Here is a 20371-nt window from a genome sequence, read left to right on the forward strand (position 1 = left end):
TCTGGGCCACCACTGTGGTCCTGACTGGGTGCCAAAAAGGAATGGTATTTTACCATTCCTCTTTGGTTCTTCCAGGCTTGTGGCCACATTCCAGGTGTGTGTCATGTGAATGTCTGAAAGTTAGAATAAATTGCCTTTTACAACTTGTTTCCCTAAAAGTCAAATCATATGTGTACTTTCACTGAAACAGTTTGAAAACAAGAGCTGTTCAGAAGTGTTTCTTTGGCCTGGTACACATGGGCCAAAGGCGGCGTGGCACTGCCAATACTAGGGTTCAGCAGCACACAACAACCCCTGGCTCCCAAACCCTAGTACATACGGACGCCTGCATCATGGCGGCTTCCCATCCATATGAGGGCTGCCATGATGCCGCTGCCACTGTACAATGACCAGACATTGCTAGCTGGAAGTGGTGTCATGGCGGTGCCCCTTCCTGCTTCCGGCGTCACAAAAAAGAAGCAGCTCTAGGCATCTCTTTTTTAGCGGGGCAAAGATGGATAGCACAGAGTTGTCCATCTGTACTGCCCCTTTGTTAGGTATTATACTGCGTTATATAACAGTGTACATTCTTACAGAATATAACAGTGTCCATTAACTGCAAAAGGCAAAAGTTTGTAAGAGCTATCAGGGCTGTAAGCACCATATCATAATTCAGTGATGTAAAAAATTCCAGATTTCACTCTTTATTGAACTAAACAAATAAATCTTAGGAAGTTTGACAAGCTCACTTTAGCATGCTAACTATCCAGTAGTGAATGGAATGAATGAATGAATGAATGAATATATATATATATATATATATATATATATATATATATATATATATATTTGGTCCCTATTCTTCTCTCTCTCTGACAGGGTCTTGAGCTGGGTGTGTTTGGGTGGGTGGAGCAAGAGCCTGAACTTCAGAGGCCAAATTGTGAAACATTATAGCGAGATTTTTTACTTTGGCCTTTCTTTACTAAAGGAAAGCAGTCTTGCCCTTTAACTCATTAGCAAACATCTATGTGTATATACAGTTACAATTCCAAATCAATGCCATTCTACAAGCCACTGGCATAGGCAGAAGCCAAGACCATTTGGTTAAGAATACTGCAGTGTAGCTACTGGACATGCAAATACTTCATTTATATTATACCATTTAGTTATTGCTGATGACAATAAAGAAATCTGTCCCACACAGATGTCACCCAAGCAGAATTTTGCACCATTCCACAAGGTTAATTGGCAGGTTTTGCCATCAGAATGCTTAAGGAGGTTAAAAATGGCACATCAAATGGCTGAACACAACCTCTACATCTGCAGAAAACTTACCATCATCCAAGTATAACTGGTCCAATTCCTCAGGTTCTCGCTTGATCGTTACAGGAATAGGGGCCAAATTATGATTATTGTCCTCATGCAACTCGGGCAACGACATTGGCTGATTTGCTGGAGATTCAATTCTTTGTACGTTCGGCAGTTGCTGCTGACCCATTATGGATGAATGAGTTGGACTGCAGGACTGCAAATAGGTTGACTCTTGGGTTACAGATGGAACTGGAGAAGAGGGACTGTTGGGATAGAGTGTTTGTTGGTAACCAAGGGAACAGCTACTGCTCAGATGTTGACTCACCTGCGGCTGCAGCATGATGTGAGATGACTGATCTGGAGAACTTGGGTGCACAACTATAGACCTTGGCACTTCCTGTATGGTGGGGACACCTCCAACGGTCTGCTGAAGTCCTAGATGGTTGTGGCCTGGGTTGGTGATGCACTTGTAAGCAGGAGAGGAAAGATCATGCAGCTTAGGACTTGAGCTGGGAGACGATGACATCACAGTGTTTCTCTGCTGACAGGAAGTGAAGCCAGCCACGAGGCACGAGCCAGGATCAGGAGGCATCATGATCTGCTGGCTGTAATATGGTTTGGAAAGAGGGCTTAATCCTTGGTTCCTTGGTCCACAGGTTTGAGCAGGCTCATAGTCGTCAGTGGGTTCTGTTTTTATAATTGGAACTGTTGAAAGAAAGAAAAAAGTGCTTTGAATAAACATGGAGTTGCACACTGGTATGATCAAGTTGGCTTGTGGCTAGGATACCCTTTGCAAAAACAAACAACGTCTTGAATAAGACTCTGTGTGTCCTTTGCCTGGTTCTCCCACCCCATAAAAAATATGAATGAGTCATCCGCACAAGAAAGTCACAGCTGGTTCTAATATTGAAAAAGACTATTTTCTTTGGACTCTCCTCTCGCTCTAATGTGCTATAAAAACCTATTTGCAAATAGCTGCACTGCAGTAGAAGCTCTGGACCCAAGGGCTCTATGGATTTGTAGTAATCAAAGGAATTTTTTTTTAACTTGGATGTACTACTGCATGTCTACTGCTACTGATGGTCCACTTGATAGATGTCTGCACAATGGGTAAATTCAAGCATAAGGATTCAGGAAAAGGGCTTTCAGAGTTCAACAAAACAAAACTTCAGGGAGAGCACTGAGTTTATTAAATGATGCCATTGCATCATAAGACCTTTTCTTAAATAACCTAAAATCTAGCATTTCTTCTATTTTCGTTAAACTACAAGAAGAAACATAGTGGAATGGTGTCGACATTTCATTTCTGTAGCCCACACCAGAGCATAGAGGAATTTCAGCAAGGAGAATCCAAATCAAGATTTATTTTATTTAGCAAGTTAGAAACAACTATTAAAAACTTTAGAAACATTGGCTATGAACCACTTGTCCTGTAACACAACATCTTCTTCATCTAGTCTACACCATTTATTTCTTTACAGCAGTAACTGGTAATTAGAATACAGATTCCAGTCTATAAAAAAATGACAGGAAGAAAAAACTGGCTTTATAAGTTAAGGGGAAAGTTTTCAGCATGTGTTGAGCAACAGTAATTCAAATGGAATACAAGCCTTTCAACACTATAGCAAGAAGTGTAAAAATTTTTAATTTCTCAATCATGGCTGTTTCAAATGATGACAAGTAGCAAGTCTAGTCTGTATACAGCATTTATGCTCCACGGTGTTACCTATAAACCAGCTAAATGTAAATAATGACATTGGATTAGGTTTTCAGGTACACAGACCACTGTGAACAAACACCGTTAACAGCAATGAGACTTATATCTAAAGAAACATACATAGGACTGCACTCCTCACACATGTGTTTTTATTTAAAAATGCAATCCACTGTATTTACCACAATTAACTGCACGGATATGTTCAATGTTGCTGCCTTAGTCAAGAAGAAATATATAACCATATAAATATATAACTTATTTGCTTAAGTTAATTAAATTAAAAGCATGGAGCTGATAAGTTAATTTTCCAAATCTTGCTAACATAAACAGATTTCCCAGAGTAAATGGTGACCATGGAAGCTATATTGGAGTAGTCCTCATGTTGCTTGTACATAAGGTCAAGAGAAGCATATTATAGAATTGGCTTTAAAGGATGTCTCATTATTAGCTATGAACTACACCAAAGTGTTGGAAGGGTGTGGATCTCCAGAAGTTGCCAGACTTCAACCAACATCAGCAGAAGTAATGTTGAGGGATGATGGGAGCTGCATTTCACAAGTTTCCAGCACCTAATATAGTCATAGGGAGAAGAGATTACTGCAGCCTTGGCTCAGAATCAGTAATAGTTTTTGGTATACTATATCATACAAGTTGTACATGTGGAACTGGGGAGAAATTAGCACAATTCTAAGTACTCTGATGCATTTAGATGAAATTGTGCACAAGTTGCTAATCAGTCACTTCTTCAGTTAAAGAAAGGTAACATTAAATTCCCAGAATAGTTTATTGCTTTCTACAGAAGCATCTTCCATCTAGAAACAGAGTTCCTATTTACATTGCATATCACAGAAATTTTGCCTGCTTGGGAGACACAAAGACAGTTGATGAAGGGGGGGGGGGATTTAGGCAACACCCGAAAAGAAGAATTGCATTTTCAAAAAGAGGACAGCAGGAGATACAGATCTGTATATGCATTTTTCATAGGCTGACTTTAACATAATATATAATTAGAAGTGGCTCCTAACTTTTAAACAGGAAAAACAACACATTTTCTCCTGTGTGGAAAAATATAGTCAAGCAACATGTATGTCTACTCATTCTGCTGTTGCTAAGGCAATTTTAAGACCCCTGCCCTTCCTCTAGTCCCAACTAGAGAAGACCTACTTTATGTAAAGTCAACTGAATTAATGGATCTATTCTAGTTCAAACATTCAGCTGAATGTAGGTCCTGCATACTCTACTTAGCAGTTAGATATTTTCATTAGATGAGCTTTTTTGCTTTTTAGCTTTGATTTTTAAATCAGAGGTGCATTAGGTAGGATGAGAGGAAGCTTTTGCTTCATAATCCTGGTCAGCTCTGCAATATATTAAAATGCAGTGGGTTTTAATACAGTGTTCTTAGTGCTATTAACAAAAAATAATATTTGACACTCCAAACTGATTGTACTCAGACTTAATACACACTAACAACATTGGTCTTAGACGGACACATCTGTCATACTGTCAGCCAATTTAGCAATTAGAACCGTATGCTTGGAGCAATACTAACTATAAATCAGTGGTGTCTTTGGCTCTTATTAAGAGTCTGCATGATGACATCAAACCAAGACTGGCTGGATAAAGACAATGAACCCCTACATGAATTTTATATGGGGGGGGGGGAGTTATTTCAGTTATATACACTTAAATGAAAAGCTCTGGATGATTAAAATATTAATACATTAAATCTTGATGAAAAATAATGAATCACCTTTACTGCAGGGACCCAAGTATGATATATTTTTTAAAAAAATATTTTCCTAAAGCTAGCATGCTCTGCTGTGTTAGTTCTCCTCAGTTTCACAGTTTTATAATTTATCTATTGTGGCTTATGGCTATTAAGATGAGTAACAAATAAGGCACGTATTTCAGGAAGCAAGGCTACAATGCATACAGCTGCCAATCTTCTTATTAATTGAGTGACTGCACTTAGAAGACAGCTACAAGTTCTGTGTCCTGTTTTAAAGACCTAAGTAGATTATTGAAGCAAGACCTTCTATAGACAACAGCTGATTCCATCAACTATGTAACCTGCAATAAACCCAGAGCATATTATTATTATTATTATTATTTGACAACTGTTCCAGTAGTTCTCTACATTTGCTGGGAGATTTTGGGAGCTGTAATCCAGAGACTCTGAGTAAACCATTTCAGGCAGATCTAAGTGTGATAGCAAATATTTGCCAGTGTAAATAGTATCACTACAATTAGTCACAAGGCTTTATTGGTTTCAAGGTACAGTCACCTGGTCATATCCATGGATTCTGCATCCATGGATTCAACCATCCACAGCTTGAAAATATGCAATCAATCAATCAATCAATCAAAACCACCCTTGATTGTGCCATTTTGTACAAGGGACACCATTTTAAAGTGTGCCTGCATCATATGCGGCATATGCTGCAAGCCGCGTGCTGGAAGAAGCAGTGTGCATGCTTGTTAGTAATAATTAATTTAAGTTCCAATCATATCAATGGGTCTCATCCAGAAAGAACTAAAACTGGATCCAGCTCTCTGTTCCTCACTTACACAACATACATATGATATAAATAAAATACAACAGTGAAACATGTGGGGCAATAAGTGAAGCCATGTGGATTGCCCTGCTACATTGTATAGATGGTTTTTTTCTTTTTCAAAAGGCCAACTACTGTCAAAATTGTAGTCTTATTGTTTCACTTACAAACGTCTTAATAGCCCTAGAAAGGAAAGTCCTGGTTAATAACTTGCAAGTCATCCATTCCTCCATCTGAACCGCCTTGGAAAATCAGCACAAAATAGGCACCCTCCACAACAGGAGTGGGCCCTCTGATATTGTTCAACTATAATTTACATCATCCCTCACAACTGACTACACTGGCTAGGATTCTTGGGAATTGCAGTCCAACAGCAACTGCAGAGCCACTATTTGCCCACCTATCATCTTCCATAAAAAATACTCTGTATCTTTGTGCCTTTTATGGCTTTAGTAACACTCAAGGCACCGTCCCTCCTATGCTGTGTAGCAATTTATTTAGTTGACCCAAGAAGCTTAAAGACTTTGTTCAACTTAGTGTGAAATTTTAAAACTAAACCATATCAGGAAGCTAGTAGTAAAATGGAAGATGTGTATCACAATAAAGGAAGACATAGCATAGGACACTGAGCCTTGGCTTTGCTATTTCCCCTAGTTAGAGTGACATATTTGGGTTTAGAAAGTGAAGTAATAGTGGGTGGAGAGAGGATGCAAAAGGAAGGAAGGAAGGAAGGAAGGAAGGAAGGAAGGAGGAAAGAAATCACTGTGGCTTTCAAATGCCATCATTAGAAAATTATCACAGCAAATAGTAAAGAGATAATTATAGGCACAGAACAGGAAGCAGAGCCCAAGGCTGACAAAAATGAGCAATGCTCACTGTTTTCAGATGCATGCTTAGCATCACCTCTTTCACACTGTAGTGTATCAGTCATGTAAATCAGAAGGTCACATCTAAAAATTAAAAGGTCAGGCTCGACGGCATAAATGAGATCCAGGGTTGGCACTGTTCACCCACACATACTAAATGGTCTTGAATTTTTTTTACACTACAAAGGATATTGCTCTATTAAGACATGAAAATATGATGAATGTGGCTTCCTGGGCTGGATATACCCCATCAAGGTTCAAGTTAGCTATCACTTTAGGCTGGTTATCACATTAAAATTGAAAAACATGGCAATCTGCAGGAAATTAGATTATTTGTATTGCAAAACACTTAATCTGAACCAGGCTTGAGGTATTATTCAGCCAAATCCAGTATGAATTGCACACCAGTGAAGGCTAAGAACATTTTGTAAGATATGGAGCAATTCTTCTAGCATTTGAACTAGTAAGAGAATGAAGTCACTAAAATCTCTGCTCAGCCATGAACTCAGGGTTGTTGTTTTTTAAAGTAAGTCAGTGTAACTTAACTTCAGATCTTACCCCAAGCTCACTTTACTACAACAGTTTACACAACCTACTGTAGAGGGAAATTGTAAGGTGGTAACAAGGTGGAAAGATCACCACCACCTGTGGGACCAGGCCAGCAGGATGGAAGACGTCAAGGGGACAGGGCTGCCTCAAGCCCTTCCCTCTCTTTCCCAATTAGAAGGATACATAGGGCAGGTTGGAGATGGCAGGATTTTGTTCTGTGCCATTTGCCTTCCCTAGGGCTTTCCCATTTGCTTGTGGCATCTGCAGGTATCATCTCTAGGGAGTGCTGTTTCAGAAAAAGGGGCCAGGCTTCCTCCAGACTCCCACAGACTTGAGGTCCTCCTTCCCTGCTGTCTTTCTATATAAACAGCACAATACAAGATACCAGGCAACTTTCTCCAGGCATTCAGGATCTTATTAATTTGTGTGTCCCCCAACTCCACTGTGGCTATCTTCATATGGAAAGTGACAGTCTGAAGAAGAGAGCCTTTTCTTACTGTACAGTCTGCCCATGCAGATAATTGAGGGTTTAAGATCATGTGAAGAGTCCCCATTCATGTTGGAGGCTTTCCGTTTCTCACTTTTTCATTTTCCATGTGGAGAAAGTGACAACAAAGGAGGACAGTGCTAAATTTTCCTCACTTGCTCAGGTTAATCCTCCCTGAACACACAAATACGACTATTATTTCATTCTAAACATATAAATAGGCCTGCCCCTCTACACACTCTCAGCACTGTGTACAGCTGTGATCATACAGAGAAAGGTAAATATGAACAAGGAAGATCAGATTCTTTCCCTGGCTGCCTGCCCAAGGATGGCTGATGCTACTTAGATACAAGGGGGGAAAGGACCACAAGATTCATTTTTAAGTACTTTGTGGACTGCAGCCCAGTTGCAACTTTCATATTGGCAGCTTTCTCTTTTGTTGATAGGCTTGCCTGCTTTGGCTAACTTAGAGTTTTTTTCCCTCCAGTAGGCAAATTTATTTTTTCAACAGATTTTTTTTTAAATAAAACTTCCCTTGTCTCGAGTCAGTTGTCTTGTTTTCTGTTATGAATGTTTTATAACATGAAATCATCATGGAGGTGCCGCAGGTAGGAAATTAGTGACTGGTGTAACACTGGCACAAGATCAGAATCTCAAATGGAAGAAATAGACCTCCACCACTTAATAAAAAGGAACACTGCCAGAAGAGATTACAAGCAATTGAGCTGAAAAAAGAAAAAGGTATTGTTATCTGGAAAAAATATATATTTGGCAGCATGCTAGTTGTCACTCATACCACTGGCATAGGTTTTAAAAGAGAATGAGCGGTTTCACTTGGCTTTAAAGTTAAATTTTAAAGCAGATGTTAGTTACTGGAGGTACTACAAAATTAGGAACCAAATTAGATGCACATTGGTGAAATCCTAAGAGTGAATGATCTAAGATTACTTCTTTATTATTCACATTCTCATTATTTACACAGTAGTTTAATCTCATCAAGGTGATGGGTAGCAAATGGCTGTTTACTGGTCCCTCACACAATAATGGTAACATCATGGATTAAGAATTTTGAGTAGTAGGGGAGCCCACTATTCCCTGTTGTTCATCCCTTCATTCAGCTCTAGGAACCAGGTACTGACTTTACAAGGTTCACTTTGCGGGAATAACAGTAGAATGACATTGAAAGAGAGGCCTTTACTGTTAGTTGGGGGGGGGAAATCACTGCACAATCAGACTTAAAAAATATAGAGTCATCAAACCAATTAGTTCAACATTCATCAAACACATTTATCTTTTTTTTTACCACACAGTCCTTTCTCGGACCAGTAGGTTTCTACCTTTGTTCTTCTATATGTTCTGTACTCCTAGAATCCCTGACAATTGATTATGCTGGCTGGGTCTTCTGGGATTTCAGTTCCAAAAACACCCGAAGAATTAAAGGTCACAGACTACCAGTTTAAACCACAGTTGCCATTAGGAAGCAACCAACAGACAGACACAGAGACTGAGACCTGACACTATATCCCAATTGATTTATACTATGTCAACACCACGAGCTACAGGGCTACAGGGTGAAATGGCATATATTTTATGGGCAGATGGTGTAGAAAGACCTCTCTTCCATTTTCTCCAATCCCTCTTCCAGGTATCTAGAATAAAAGGAAGATGTTGTACTAGGAAAAAACCAACTAACTAACAGCCCACTATTGAAGCATAAATGAGATCTCTGAATCACATACATTTAACTAAGGGTCCCCCGTCCTCTTGGCACAGTGTTTATTAGTCAGACTGCTTATTGTTGTTGTTAATCTGATGGAAAAATTTTGCTGTGTAGTGGAGACTTGCCCTAGAGTACCAATGGCCTATGGCTGAGTTGGGGTATGAGCCCTACAAGCTGATGGCTCACCATGCCAGGAAATCCACACTAGCTCTCAGCATGGTTTAAATAGGTTGTTAGGAATTTGCTGCCTACATCAGCTAAAGTTAAACCCCTTTCCTTTGTGATTTACAACTTTCACAGAAATACACACATACCAAAAAGTAGTTGGGTGCAGTTCAACAATCACAAACGCACCCCACAGTTAGCAGGGCACTGCTGCTTATGATTAAGGTTGCTATTTTTGTATTCTCTTTTCGTTGAGTATATTTTGGCTATAACCCTCAAGCCACTTCCCCTGGAGCAGCCACGATGACTTGTGTGGGAATATCATTCTCTCAGAAATCAGGGGCAGGGGCAAGAGTAGGTAAGGATTATAGCATTCTGATTCTGAATCATATTTATAGTAGAATGCCATGTTAGTAGTCTATGCCCCTTGGACAAGAAAATCTACAGTAGAATTCTTCTTTTGGTATTATAAGTACAACTAGGATGCCATCTGAAGGAGAATGATAGGAAATTAAACATGGCGTGTGATGTAGTTTTGAGGATATTTCAAATTTTGCTTTATTTGGCTTCAGCCAACTTGCCTTCTTTCCTACTAAAATCTTATTAAATGTGTTGATCGATTGATAAAGCAAAATGTTTTCTTGGTTTAAAAAAACCAGGATAGCTCTTAATTTAAACAAGGAGTGGGGAATCTTTTCTTGGTCAAGAGCCATATTTCCTCAGGAGGCCACTTGCTGCTGGTGCATGAGACCTGATATTAAGCAATAGCAAATACATTTCTATCAGTGCACTTAAACACTCCCTAAGCAGTTTACAATGTGTAAGCTAATTGCCCCCAACAAGCTGGGTATTCATTTTAGTGACTCACAGAAGGATGCAAGGCTGAGTGGACCCTGGAGTCCCTGGGATCTAACTCACAACCTTGTGGCTGTGAATGGCTACAGTACCAGTAACTAATGTGCCACCAGGGCTCCTACTGAGAGAGTAGCGGGCTGAACCAGAATCACTGATCGGTCAAGATGATGTTTCTTCTACCACACAGAAGGCTCTTATTCTACTACATGCAAGGCAGGCCTTAATTCCACTATACAGGTATAACTCAGTTAATGAAACAGATGCATTCCTGAAATTAATTTTTTAACAGACAATTTGGTACCAGAAGCAGACATAACATGGAAAGGATAGGAATAGGTTCCTGCACTACAAAAAAGAAATCAATTTCAACATGTTTCAGCAAACTTTCCATTCAAAAATAGAAATGCATGTGAAATGAAACAACCATGTCACAGAAAACTTGTAGAATTAAAGATCACTTTGAACCTTCTAGAGAACTTCTGAATATTTCTTCCAGTTGCATCCAGTGATGATTTTTCTTTCTTTCTTTCACCAAGCCCTACTTCTCTCATGATTTCCTTTCTTGTTGTCCATGCATGCTCAGTAAGGGAGTCCAGAGGCAATAGCTGTTTATCTTGTCTGCTATAGGAAGGCATGCACATCCACCGTAGGTTCAGCTCAAGGTTTATTGCAATGTTTATTGCAGATGTGCTGCTGCAACCCAACACTAGAAGTCTGTGTTCCCTCAGTCCTCCTTCACCTGATGCCACTGCTGCTAAAAAAAACCACCTTGCAGCTTGACACAGAAAAAGGAGGAAAGGGGGGCTGGAGAGACATTAAAAATACTGTAAAAATGAGCTAACGTGTCAGAAATTTTGTTAACAGAAGTGTGCTTGTACTCAGATAATTATATGTATGACAAATACATGGCAAAAGCATTAACCAGGACTGCCTTGCTTCAACATCTTGGGCATTATTTCTCTGGAGATTTTAAAGGTGCCAAATGTATTTAAGCTCTTCCTTCCTTTTGGAAAAAGCAGGGTGGGGGTGCTCTCTGTCAGATCTTGTTGGATTCTGATGTGGATGCTTTGATTGTGAGTTCATGCATGGCAGGGGGTTGGTCTCGATGGCCCCTGTGGTCTCTTCAAACTCTATGATTCTAAGATTCTATGACATCTACCAGCCCCAGGCAGCATGTTCAATGGCCAGAGGTTATGGGCACAGCAGGTCAACAACAGGAGGGTGACAGGTTTTCCATACCTACTTTATGGTTTGGAATTATTCAAGGAGTTTTCCAAGATTTGAAGTCTTGGAAACTTCAAATTGTGTTAAACACTGGGGAGTAAGAAATGCCATGTGTCCCTCAACCTACCTATCAAAGAAACAACAGGTTTTTTTGAAGGGGGGGGTAGAACAAGACATTTCTCCCTGTGTTGCTTCAAAAATGTAACCCAAGAGCATTTGTTTAAAGTCTAAATTGGTCAGGAGTCCTGTTGCATTATTATAATGAATTTCTTCATCTTGAACTGCCCCCCCCCCCCCCCAACCACCACAAATGATACATGCAACATTTATTTCTGGTGGGTCATAACCACAGGTAAATTACCATTAGCAGGAAGATAGGTGAAAAGCTGGTACTGGCTTCTCTTTCTCTTTCCATTGCAGACATAGAAATTAACTTGTACAGGACTGGTAATTCTCTGATTGCGAAATGGTGGGATCTCAATCACCAATGAAGTCTAATAAGGAAATGTGCAAAATAAAATTAAAGGTGGAGTAAAATATACTGAAACAATTACTATATAATAAAATATACAGGAAGGCAATGGCTATGCTACTCTGAAAAAATCTTGCCACCCCCGCCACCCCCCATATATGTGTTCATTTTATTTACTCAAGGTGGTTTACAAAGGCTAAACACAAGATTAGTTTTAAAAAAAGACTTGATAATAAAAACAATTAAAACACTATTCAGCAAAAATCACACATTTGTTGTTGTTATGTGCCTTCAAGTCATTTCTGACTTATGGCGACCCTAAGGTGAACCTGTCATGGGGTTTTCTTGGCAAGATTTGTTCAGAGGCAGTTTGCCTTTACCTTCCTCTGAGGTTGAGAGAATGTGACTTGCCCAAGGTCTCCCTGTGGGTTTCATAGAAGAGATGCATGTACAGCGCTGTGTAAATTTACAGCGCTTCATAAATAAAGGTTAATAATAATAATAATAATAATAATAATAAGATGGGAATCAAATCATGGTCTCCAGAGGCCAGCATTCAAACCACTATGACACACTGGCTCTCACATTAAATGCCATTAAATTTTTAAAAGTATAACATGATTTTTTTTAAAATTCAAAGCAATAAAGTAATAATAGATTCACCTTAAGATTGTCATAAATTGAAATAACTTGAAAATACACAACAACAACATATCATCCTTTAGCAGACAATAGTAGGCCTTGAAATATTCTGTTCTTGTGGCCGCCTTGCATCTATTGGATGCAAGATCTCACTGTTTCCCTATAATGCCCCTGGGGTATTATGCATCTTCTAGTATAGATATAGATACAGACATCTTCCCTCCCAGTGGAACTAGCCAAAGAAAAGTAAAAACAAACAAAACAAAAAGGTAGTAATGAAAAGGGGAGGGCAGGTTAATCCAATGCTTATCTGGCCCTAGTCAACAGGGCTTTAGAAGTGATCTACCAGTTCACTTCCACCAATCCCTTCATCAGCCCCCATAAGGACTTCTCTGGAGATTATTGTACAGCTCCTCCCCCCCCCCCCCAATTTGGGCATAGGCTGAGACCATGTATAAATGGATGTTATTGCAATCAGAGACATCCCATACTGGATCAGGACTTCTTTGCAATGTACTGTTTTTTGCTAAGTATGGGAGAAGTCCCAATCAGGTATGGGATGCCTCCGATCTGGGCATGGAGCTATGCGATAACATCTGCTTATATATGGTCTCAGCCCATGCCCAGATCAGGAGAAAATAGCCAGTGTGATAATTTCCTCTGCTAAAAGCATCTGAGGATGGTTCTACTTAGAGTAATGCTTTATATTAAGGTTTACTCAGGACAGGAGGAGAGAATGGCTTCCATGTTGGTGTGTGTGGAAAATCTACTCTGGATCTTCTTCTGAACTTTAAAGGAGCTATTCAAAATGGGTATACGTTTCAGCATCTTGGATAGTTTCTTTAAATTTTGGAAGAAAACTCAGGTCATGTCCCTGACATGGAAGCCACTGGACACCACTGACTGTGAGACAGAACCACTTCTGTGAAAAAAACTGTTTAGGAGGAATATCAGCTGACCTGAAAGAGAGGGTGTCTGATCCCCCCCTCAGATATATTCATCATTTAATATTTCAGTAAGTGAATGCTGAAAATGCATATTATCAGTGCCCCTGTAGGAAAATACTGATCATTCTCAAAGCCGGAATACTTACTGGCTTACATAACTCTCTGTCAGTTTTGGCTTCCATTTCCCACACATGATGACCATCTAAAAGACAAGAACATGAAAAGATGATGTCCAGTTCTACTCCTTCATTAATTCCTTCACAGGTGCCAGTAATGGGAATGTTTGAGACTGAAAGGAAACAAATGTTTGACTGGTAACACCTACAAATCTTAAATTTGCTTTGTACTAAGTGCCATGCAGAATTGACCAAAACCCAGCTCAGTGAAAAAAGATTCAAAACTTGTAACAAACTGTTTGTGATGTCAAGTTATGTCTAAATATCAAGTGTGGTTAAAGTAAGTTCATAAATATGCATTCTAGACCAAAAAACACAGATGTCCAAAATGTTTGTCCAGGAGGTACACAAGGTAGCTGGTAGGAAAAAAATTCAAAACCTTACTTTGGGCTTTGTTTTTGTTCTAGTAGATATCACATCGCGTTTGGTGATTCTGAAATCAAACATGTGGATTCGTACAGAAGACAAACAAACATTCAATTTATAACATAGATATGAATTAGAAAAGAGCTCAATTTCTTTCACACATTTTGAGCTTTCCTTTCTCTACAGTAGTTATGCCTTCCAAGTTGAATCTACTAAATACATAATGCGAGCTACAAGAAAAATAAATTTCCATTCAGAAGGAGAGTGGAAAGAGTTCAGTGGCTAGAATCTTGGAAAAAAACATTGACTAGACACATCCATTGGCCTTGCTTCAACAGTCAGAAGTCTTGCAGACTAGTTAGTTCCCTACATGTCTGTGAGACCTGCAGGTGCCTATGTAATGACATACACACATTTTGTCTTGACAGTGTTTGGGGACTACTGATCATCCCCACCATCTGCTGATCATTTGATCCCCACTATTTGGGGATTATTTAAGGTTCATTGGTTTTATGGCAGGGAAACCTAGTTTTATAGCAAACAAAGAGAACCTGTTGACCTCTCATTTGTTTATTTGCTATAGCACTGAGATGTACAAATACAAATGATCTTTATTTGCAACCTCACACCACATCAGCATTTGCATGTAAAACCTCTTTTCAAGGACACCAGAGAACAGACTTTGCCTTTTGTTTACTTTTATTTCCAGGATAAAAACTACCAATCTAGAGCTATCTGATTTATGATAAAAAGGAGGGAAAAAAGTCTTGTGTCTCCTTTCTAACAGCTTTATTTTAGCATAGAGATTTAGAACAAGTATCTAAAAGGATACCACCACCACCCAGAACACAATCACATTGCAAAGGAACATCATTTGTGGAACTAAGGGCTCATCCAGACTGCTAAAGGGACTCAGGATTTATAGGTATTGTTCCTGTTCTGTTCTTATTATTTTCAACATCCTAGTGACATACTTCCCCATGAATTTCCAGCAAGAACTGTGAATTTTCGAATCCAAGGCTGGGAATTTTTTTCCTGGGAAGTACTGAAACAGGCAGGAGTTAATTTCCCCTCATCTGTTTCCATCTTCTCCTTCCCTTTTGTCCTTCTGGGAAGTCTGATGATTCCCATTAATGATGTGTTGCATGGTGAGAGAGGAAAGAATCCTGCCACACACCAGAGTTAGCTATACTTCAACCAGGACAAAGAAGATGGATGAACCCTCAGCATCAATAATAATAGTAATAGTAATAGTAATAATAATAATAATAATAATAATAATAATAATTATTATTATTATTATTATTATTATTATTATTATTATTTCCCACCTCTCCCAGGTGGATTACAGCCATAAAATGCATGCAAAACATATAAATAAAATACAATGCAGTAATAATTATGTTAAAACTTGCATTATCATCACTACAAGAACAATTGAATCATACAATAATCAAGAACCTGGAGTGATATCTCTTACACTAGGTCAGGTGGATAAGCTCACTGGAAGAGATCCATGTTAACTGCCTTCTTAAATGCCTCCAAGGACGCAATGAAACGGATCTCCTCCAGAAGACCATTCCACAATTTAGGAACAGCTACAGTGAAGGTTCTTTGGGAAGTTGTTGTTAATCTAGACATTTGTTGTTCTAACAAATTCTTCCCAGTTCTGAGAGTGCGGGGCAGATTGTGTAGGGAGAGGCATACCTGCAGGTAACTCAGGGCTAAGCCATGTAGGGCTTTAAAGGTAATAACCAACACCTTGTACTGCACCCAGAAGCTAATTGGCAGCCAATGAAGTGATTTTAAAACAGATGTTATGTGGTCATACCTGGAAGAACTGGTGACCAATCTGGTTGCCACATTTTGAACCAACTGAAGCTTCCAAACTTGGTACAAGGTAGGCCCATGTAGAGTGCATTACAGAAATCTAAACCAGAGATTACCAGTGCATGTACCACTGCTTCAAGGTCCTTTTGGTCCAGGTAGGGCTGCAGTTGGCATATCAACTGAAGTTGGTACCAAGCATTCCTGGCCGTCGCATCTACTTGAGATGACAACTGCAGGGACGAGTCCAAGAGTACTCTCAAACTGCAAACTGGCAGTTTGGCATGACTGGTTATGGGATCAGGAACCATTGCTGTGGAACATGCAGTCAAGTAACAACATAGCCTGATATTTACCTGGACTACTGACCATCTGCAGGGGCCTTATCTTAAATTGCATTTTGGTTATAAAAATGCAGATTGATACTCTTCAGAAACCATGACCTGACTACACCTTCACTTATCTTCACCTTAAGACTGCAGATATGGAAGGCAAGATGAGGCTATGCTACTTTGATATGCATAGTGGAGTGACACTCTTGACAAACTGTGTCTGTTTTTAAAAGAAACTCGGGTTTGATCTGGACTGCAGAAATAATGCAGTTTGACACGACTTTAATTGTAGCTTGACACTACTTTAATAGGTTCGGTGCTATGGATTTCTGGGATTTGTAGTTTTGTGAGATATGTAACCTTCTGCCACAACAAATTACAAATCCCAGAATTCCTTAACATTGAGTCATAATAGTTAGCAATTATCAAACTGCATTATTTCTGCAGTGCAGATAAAACCTAACCCCCCCCTTTAAAGAACAGATCAGGTGGAACACAGTCTAAAATGAGGGGTCATCCTATTACCTTAGAGACCTTGATATGCACATTTTGCACTGTTCTACTGTTTTCAGGTGTTCAAAGCCATGTGGGAAGAGTCGATGACACAACTCCTGCTCATGCCAGCTTTAACCACTTCAAGAAAGGGAGATGCTGTGGTGGTGTGAAGTGGCTACTGAGTTCTCCTACATCATTCCTCATCTCACCAGTGTGGGCAACAGAAGACACAAATCGCAGTGGCTCCTTTTTACTGTAAAAGAATTCCCACCTTGACTAGCAATAGCTATTGAAAGCTAGTTAGGATTTTAATCATATTGCCTAACCTTCAAAAGCAACCACAGGTATTTCTCACTCTGAGATTGAAAGAATATATTCTGTATCTTTCTAAATTGCAAATCCCAGGATTACATGAGATGGAACCATGGTACTTAACGTGGAATCATACTGCTATAATAGTGCAATGTCACACCACCTTATCACTATATATTCCACTATAACTTCCATGCCACATCCTCTTGGATTCTGGGTTTTGCAGTTTAGTGAGACCCAAGAACTCTTTGGTTGAGAATTCTAAATGCCTCTCTCTAAACTGCAAATGCCAGGATTTCATAGGATGTTGCCGTGGCAGTTAAAGTGGAATATAGTACTATAACAGTATAGTGCAATTCGTACCAAGCACTGGCTGTTTAGTGTTTAAGGACTCATGATGCTGCCATTCTTTTGATGAAACTACTTCTGTCAGTAGAAGTACCATATAGTAGAGCTATAGAGTAGATGAACTGAATTCCAAATGCTGGGCTAGCCCACTTCTTGAATGCATTTAGACAGTAGAAATAATGCAATTTGGTATGACTTTAACTATCATGGCTCCATCATCCTACAGAATCATGGGGTTTGTAGTTTTCTGAAGCACCAGCACACTTTGGCAGAGAAGGCTGAAGAGGTTGTAAAACTATAGATCCCAGGATTCATAGAATGGCACTAAAGCACTTAAAGTTGTGTCAAACAACATTATGTCCACAGTGAAGATGCACCCCTTGTCATCCTTCTGCATAGCACTGACCTATTTTTTGAGGCAGCTGACTGGCTGCTGAGGAAGGCACTTTTAAAAGGTGGGTATTATAGTTTTTATCAATATTTTCTTAAATTGCTTTTAATGCAACAGCAAGTTTCTTCAGAGGGGGATGGCCATCGCCAACCTCTGAGACTGAAAGACTGTGACTTGCCCAAGGTCACCCAAGACCTTATCACACTAACGAAATCCCACTTAGAAATAGGATTTAAAGTAGATTTAAATTAGAAAACCCCCACAAATGTGGGATGTTTTTCACATGATGTGCCTACAAATGTGAAATATCACGAAAATAAAGCGAATATAAAAGGGACAAAAATGGAAGCTTTTTACTTTCAGGAACTTCCCAAAAGTACTTTTTGACCCTTTTACATTTGTTACCCTTTTACATTCGCTTTATTTTCAAGTTATTTCACGTTTGCAGGACTGTTGTATGACAAACTTCCTGCATTTGCAGTTTTTTTTCTAATTTAAATCTACTTTAAATCCTGTTTCTGAGTGGAATTTCACTAGTGTGATAAGGTCCTCAGTGGGTTTACATGGCTGAGCTGGGATCTGAATCTTGGTCTCCAGTCATAGTCCAACGCTCAAACCACTACAACACACTGGCTCTCATATGTGTGTGTGTTGTTCTTAGCTGGATCATTAAAAAAAAAAACATTCTTCTAAGTTCTTCTGATTCCCTGAGAGTTTGGGGGAAAGGCAGTATACGTAAATGGTCTATGATTTTAGAATTATTTCTGAAATGTGTTTTTGTCATATATTTACCATTTAAAATGTTTTTATTCACTGTACACCCCCTTAGGTTTCCTGGTGGGCTGAGAGATGTTAAACAAATGCTATAAATAAATAAGGAAATAAAGTGGGGTAGGTGCCTCTCTCCCCTTGCAACTTCCCCACCCACTAGGTCCCCTCTAAATCTGATCCAGAAAATTGCAGAATCTTCTAGAGCTGGTTTTGGATGGCTTGGCTGTAGGGGAGAGGGATACCTATTGGATACCTACTACCAGGATACTGGATTGAAGTCTAAATGTAGCTATATCAACAGTTTTTACATGATATTAGTTTACACTCAACACTGAACCTGTCTTTTTAAATAATACATTTATTAATTAAAATCCTTCTATCCCTGCCCCATGTCCAAAGGTGTCAGTTCACTGAGGGAACAGTCAATAAAAAATCTTATAATCCACATAAAGAAAACACAAATGATTTAACACAGTCAAAAATAACATAATCAAAATAATGCTCACATTCCAACCCACACAGTGATCAGTGAGTTTGCAAAGGTTGGGTGAACAGCTGAACTTTAGTCTAATTGAAATTAGGCCAATGATGGCATATGTCAAACCTTAAAGGAAAGCGCAATAAGCTTTCCATTATGATCCTCCATCTTTTCTAGATGTTGACTTGCAATTTAGATATCATTAAACACATTGTAAAGTTAGAATTCTTTATTTTTCCCTGGCCTAAATCCTATTTTACTCCTAAACAGAGTACACCCACGAATCCTTAACATTTTACCTATGTATTACCATTCAACAATTGACTGAATGAGATCTACTTTAGTTGGGATTAACCTCAGCATGCCAATCTCTCTCAAATGTGCCTAACTCTGACTTGTAATGTTTATCTCAAATACAAAATAAATGTTGCAATTTCTCCTAATTTCTCTTTGCACTTGGAATTCAATGTCTTATTCTTGCTCACATACCTACTTTAATGCTGGATTTAAACTGTCAAGATCTCGGTGTAAAATTTTTACCTACCCATGGCTAAACTGAATAATCTTAGACTAACATTATCTCTCAACTTAACTTTTATCCCAGAGTTGTTATTTTTTTTTTAAATGAGAGGAGAGCTACATTGACTTTTATTCTATTCCAATATGGCAGAAGGAAAATATGTCACTTAAAGATGACAAACTGGTAAGAGTTTATATTCCTTTCACATTTGTAAATGAATTACCAGAACTTCAGGCTGATTGCATGTTTAATCCATTCTGAAAGATGAATAACTTGAACTGGGATTCTGTTTTCCAGTTCCTGCCAAAAAAAAATTATTTCAAAGCCATCTAATTTTTCAATTAACTTTTACAATGCTGGTATTTTGTTTTTGCTTTTCTAGTTTTTAGGATAACTGTATATGTGTATAATCTCACAAAAGGCTTTCAGGTGACATATTATAAATTATTCTTTTAAAAACAGATCTGAACATAGTGCCTTTATTAACAGCTTGATTATCTATAAAGTATCAAGAGATAGTATTGCTCTGGAATGAAATTCTCTTGAGAATGTCCAGACCTCTTTTTTTTTTTTTTTTTTTTGCACTACAGAAAAGGAGAAGGGAACAGATGACTCAGTAAGAGTTAGTGACATTTCACTTAACAAAAACATAAGCAGGAGAAATTGTTATGAAGCAGAGACAAAAAGGGAAAAGAGAAAGAAAGAAAAGAAAAAGAAAAAGCAGACAATTCCTCATGTTACGTCTGGTGAACCAAGAGGGAAATCTCTACACCCACGGGCTGGGATCTATTCCAGGAGAGAAACCTTAGACCACTACGTCAACCTCCTACAGTAAACATGTTTTGTAGGTTTATATGGATCAGCTA

The 20371-nt window shown here is 38.9% G+C and overlaps 1 protein-coding gene and 1 long non-coding RNA gene across 4 annotated transcripts in view; one reads left to right on the forward strand and one right to left on the reverse strand.

Moving 5' to 3' along the window:
* The window catches only part of LOC121927625, a 77668-nt gene extending 60705 nt beyond the window's left edge, over nt 1-16963 (forward strand). Inside the window, exon 3 of the long non-coding RNA XR_006103286.1 lies at nt 16763-16963. This is a non-coding gene — a long non-coding RNA (uncharacterized LOC121927625). The remainder of the gene's footprint in view (nt 1-16762) is intronic.
* Nucleotides 1-20371, reverse strand: part of NFATC1 (nuclear factor of activated T cells 1) — a 157237-nt gene that overhangs the window by 36558 nt on the left and 100308 nt on the right. Inside the window, exons 7-10 of one of the 3 annotated variants that reach the window (XM_042461421.1) lie at nt 13636-13691; nt 11790-11922; nt 1616-1995; nt 1315-1504 (exon numbers count right to left, since the gene is read on the reverse strand). In XM_042461421.1, coding sequence (XP_042317355.1) covers nt 1315-1504; nt 1616-1995; nt 11790-11922; nt 13636-13691 — 759 coding nt within the window. Of the gene's footprint in view, nt 1-1314; nt 1996-11789; nt 11923-13635; nt 13692-20371 lie in introns of all 3 variants that reach the window. The other 2 variants (XM_042461420.1, XM_042461422.1) reach the window with 2 other exon arrangements.

The sequence above is a fragment of the Sceloporus undulatus genome, chromosome 4 (genome assembly GCF_019175285.1).
Source record: "Sceloporus undulatus isolate JIND9_A2432 ecotype Alabama chromosome 4, SceUnd_v1.1, whole genome shotgun sequence".
Classification (NCBI taxonomy): Eukaryota; Metazoa; Chordata; class Lepidosauria; order Squamata; family Phrynosomatidae; genus Sceloporus; species Sceloporus undulatus.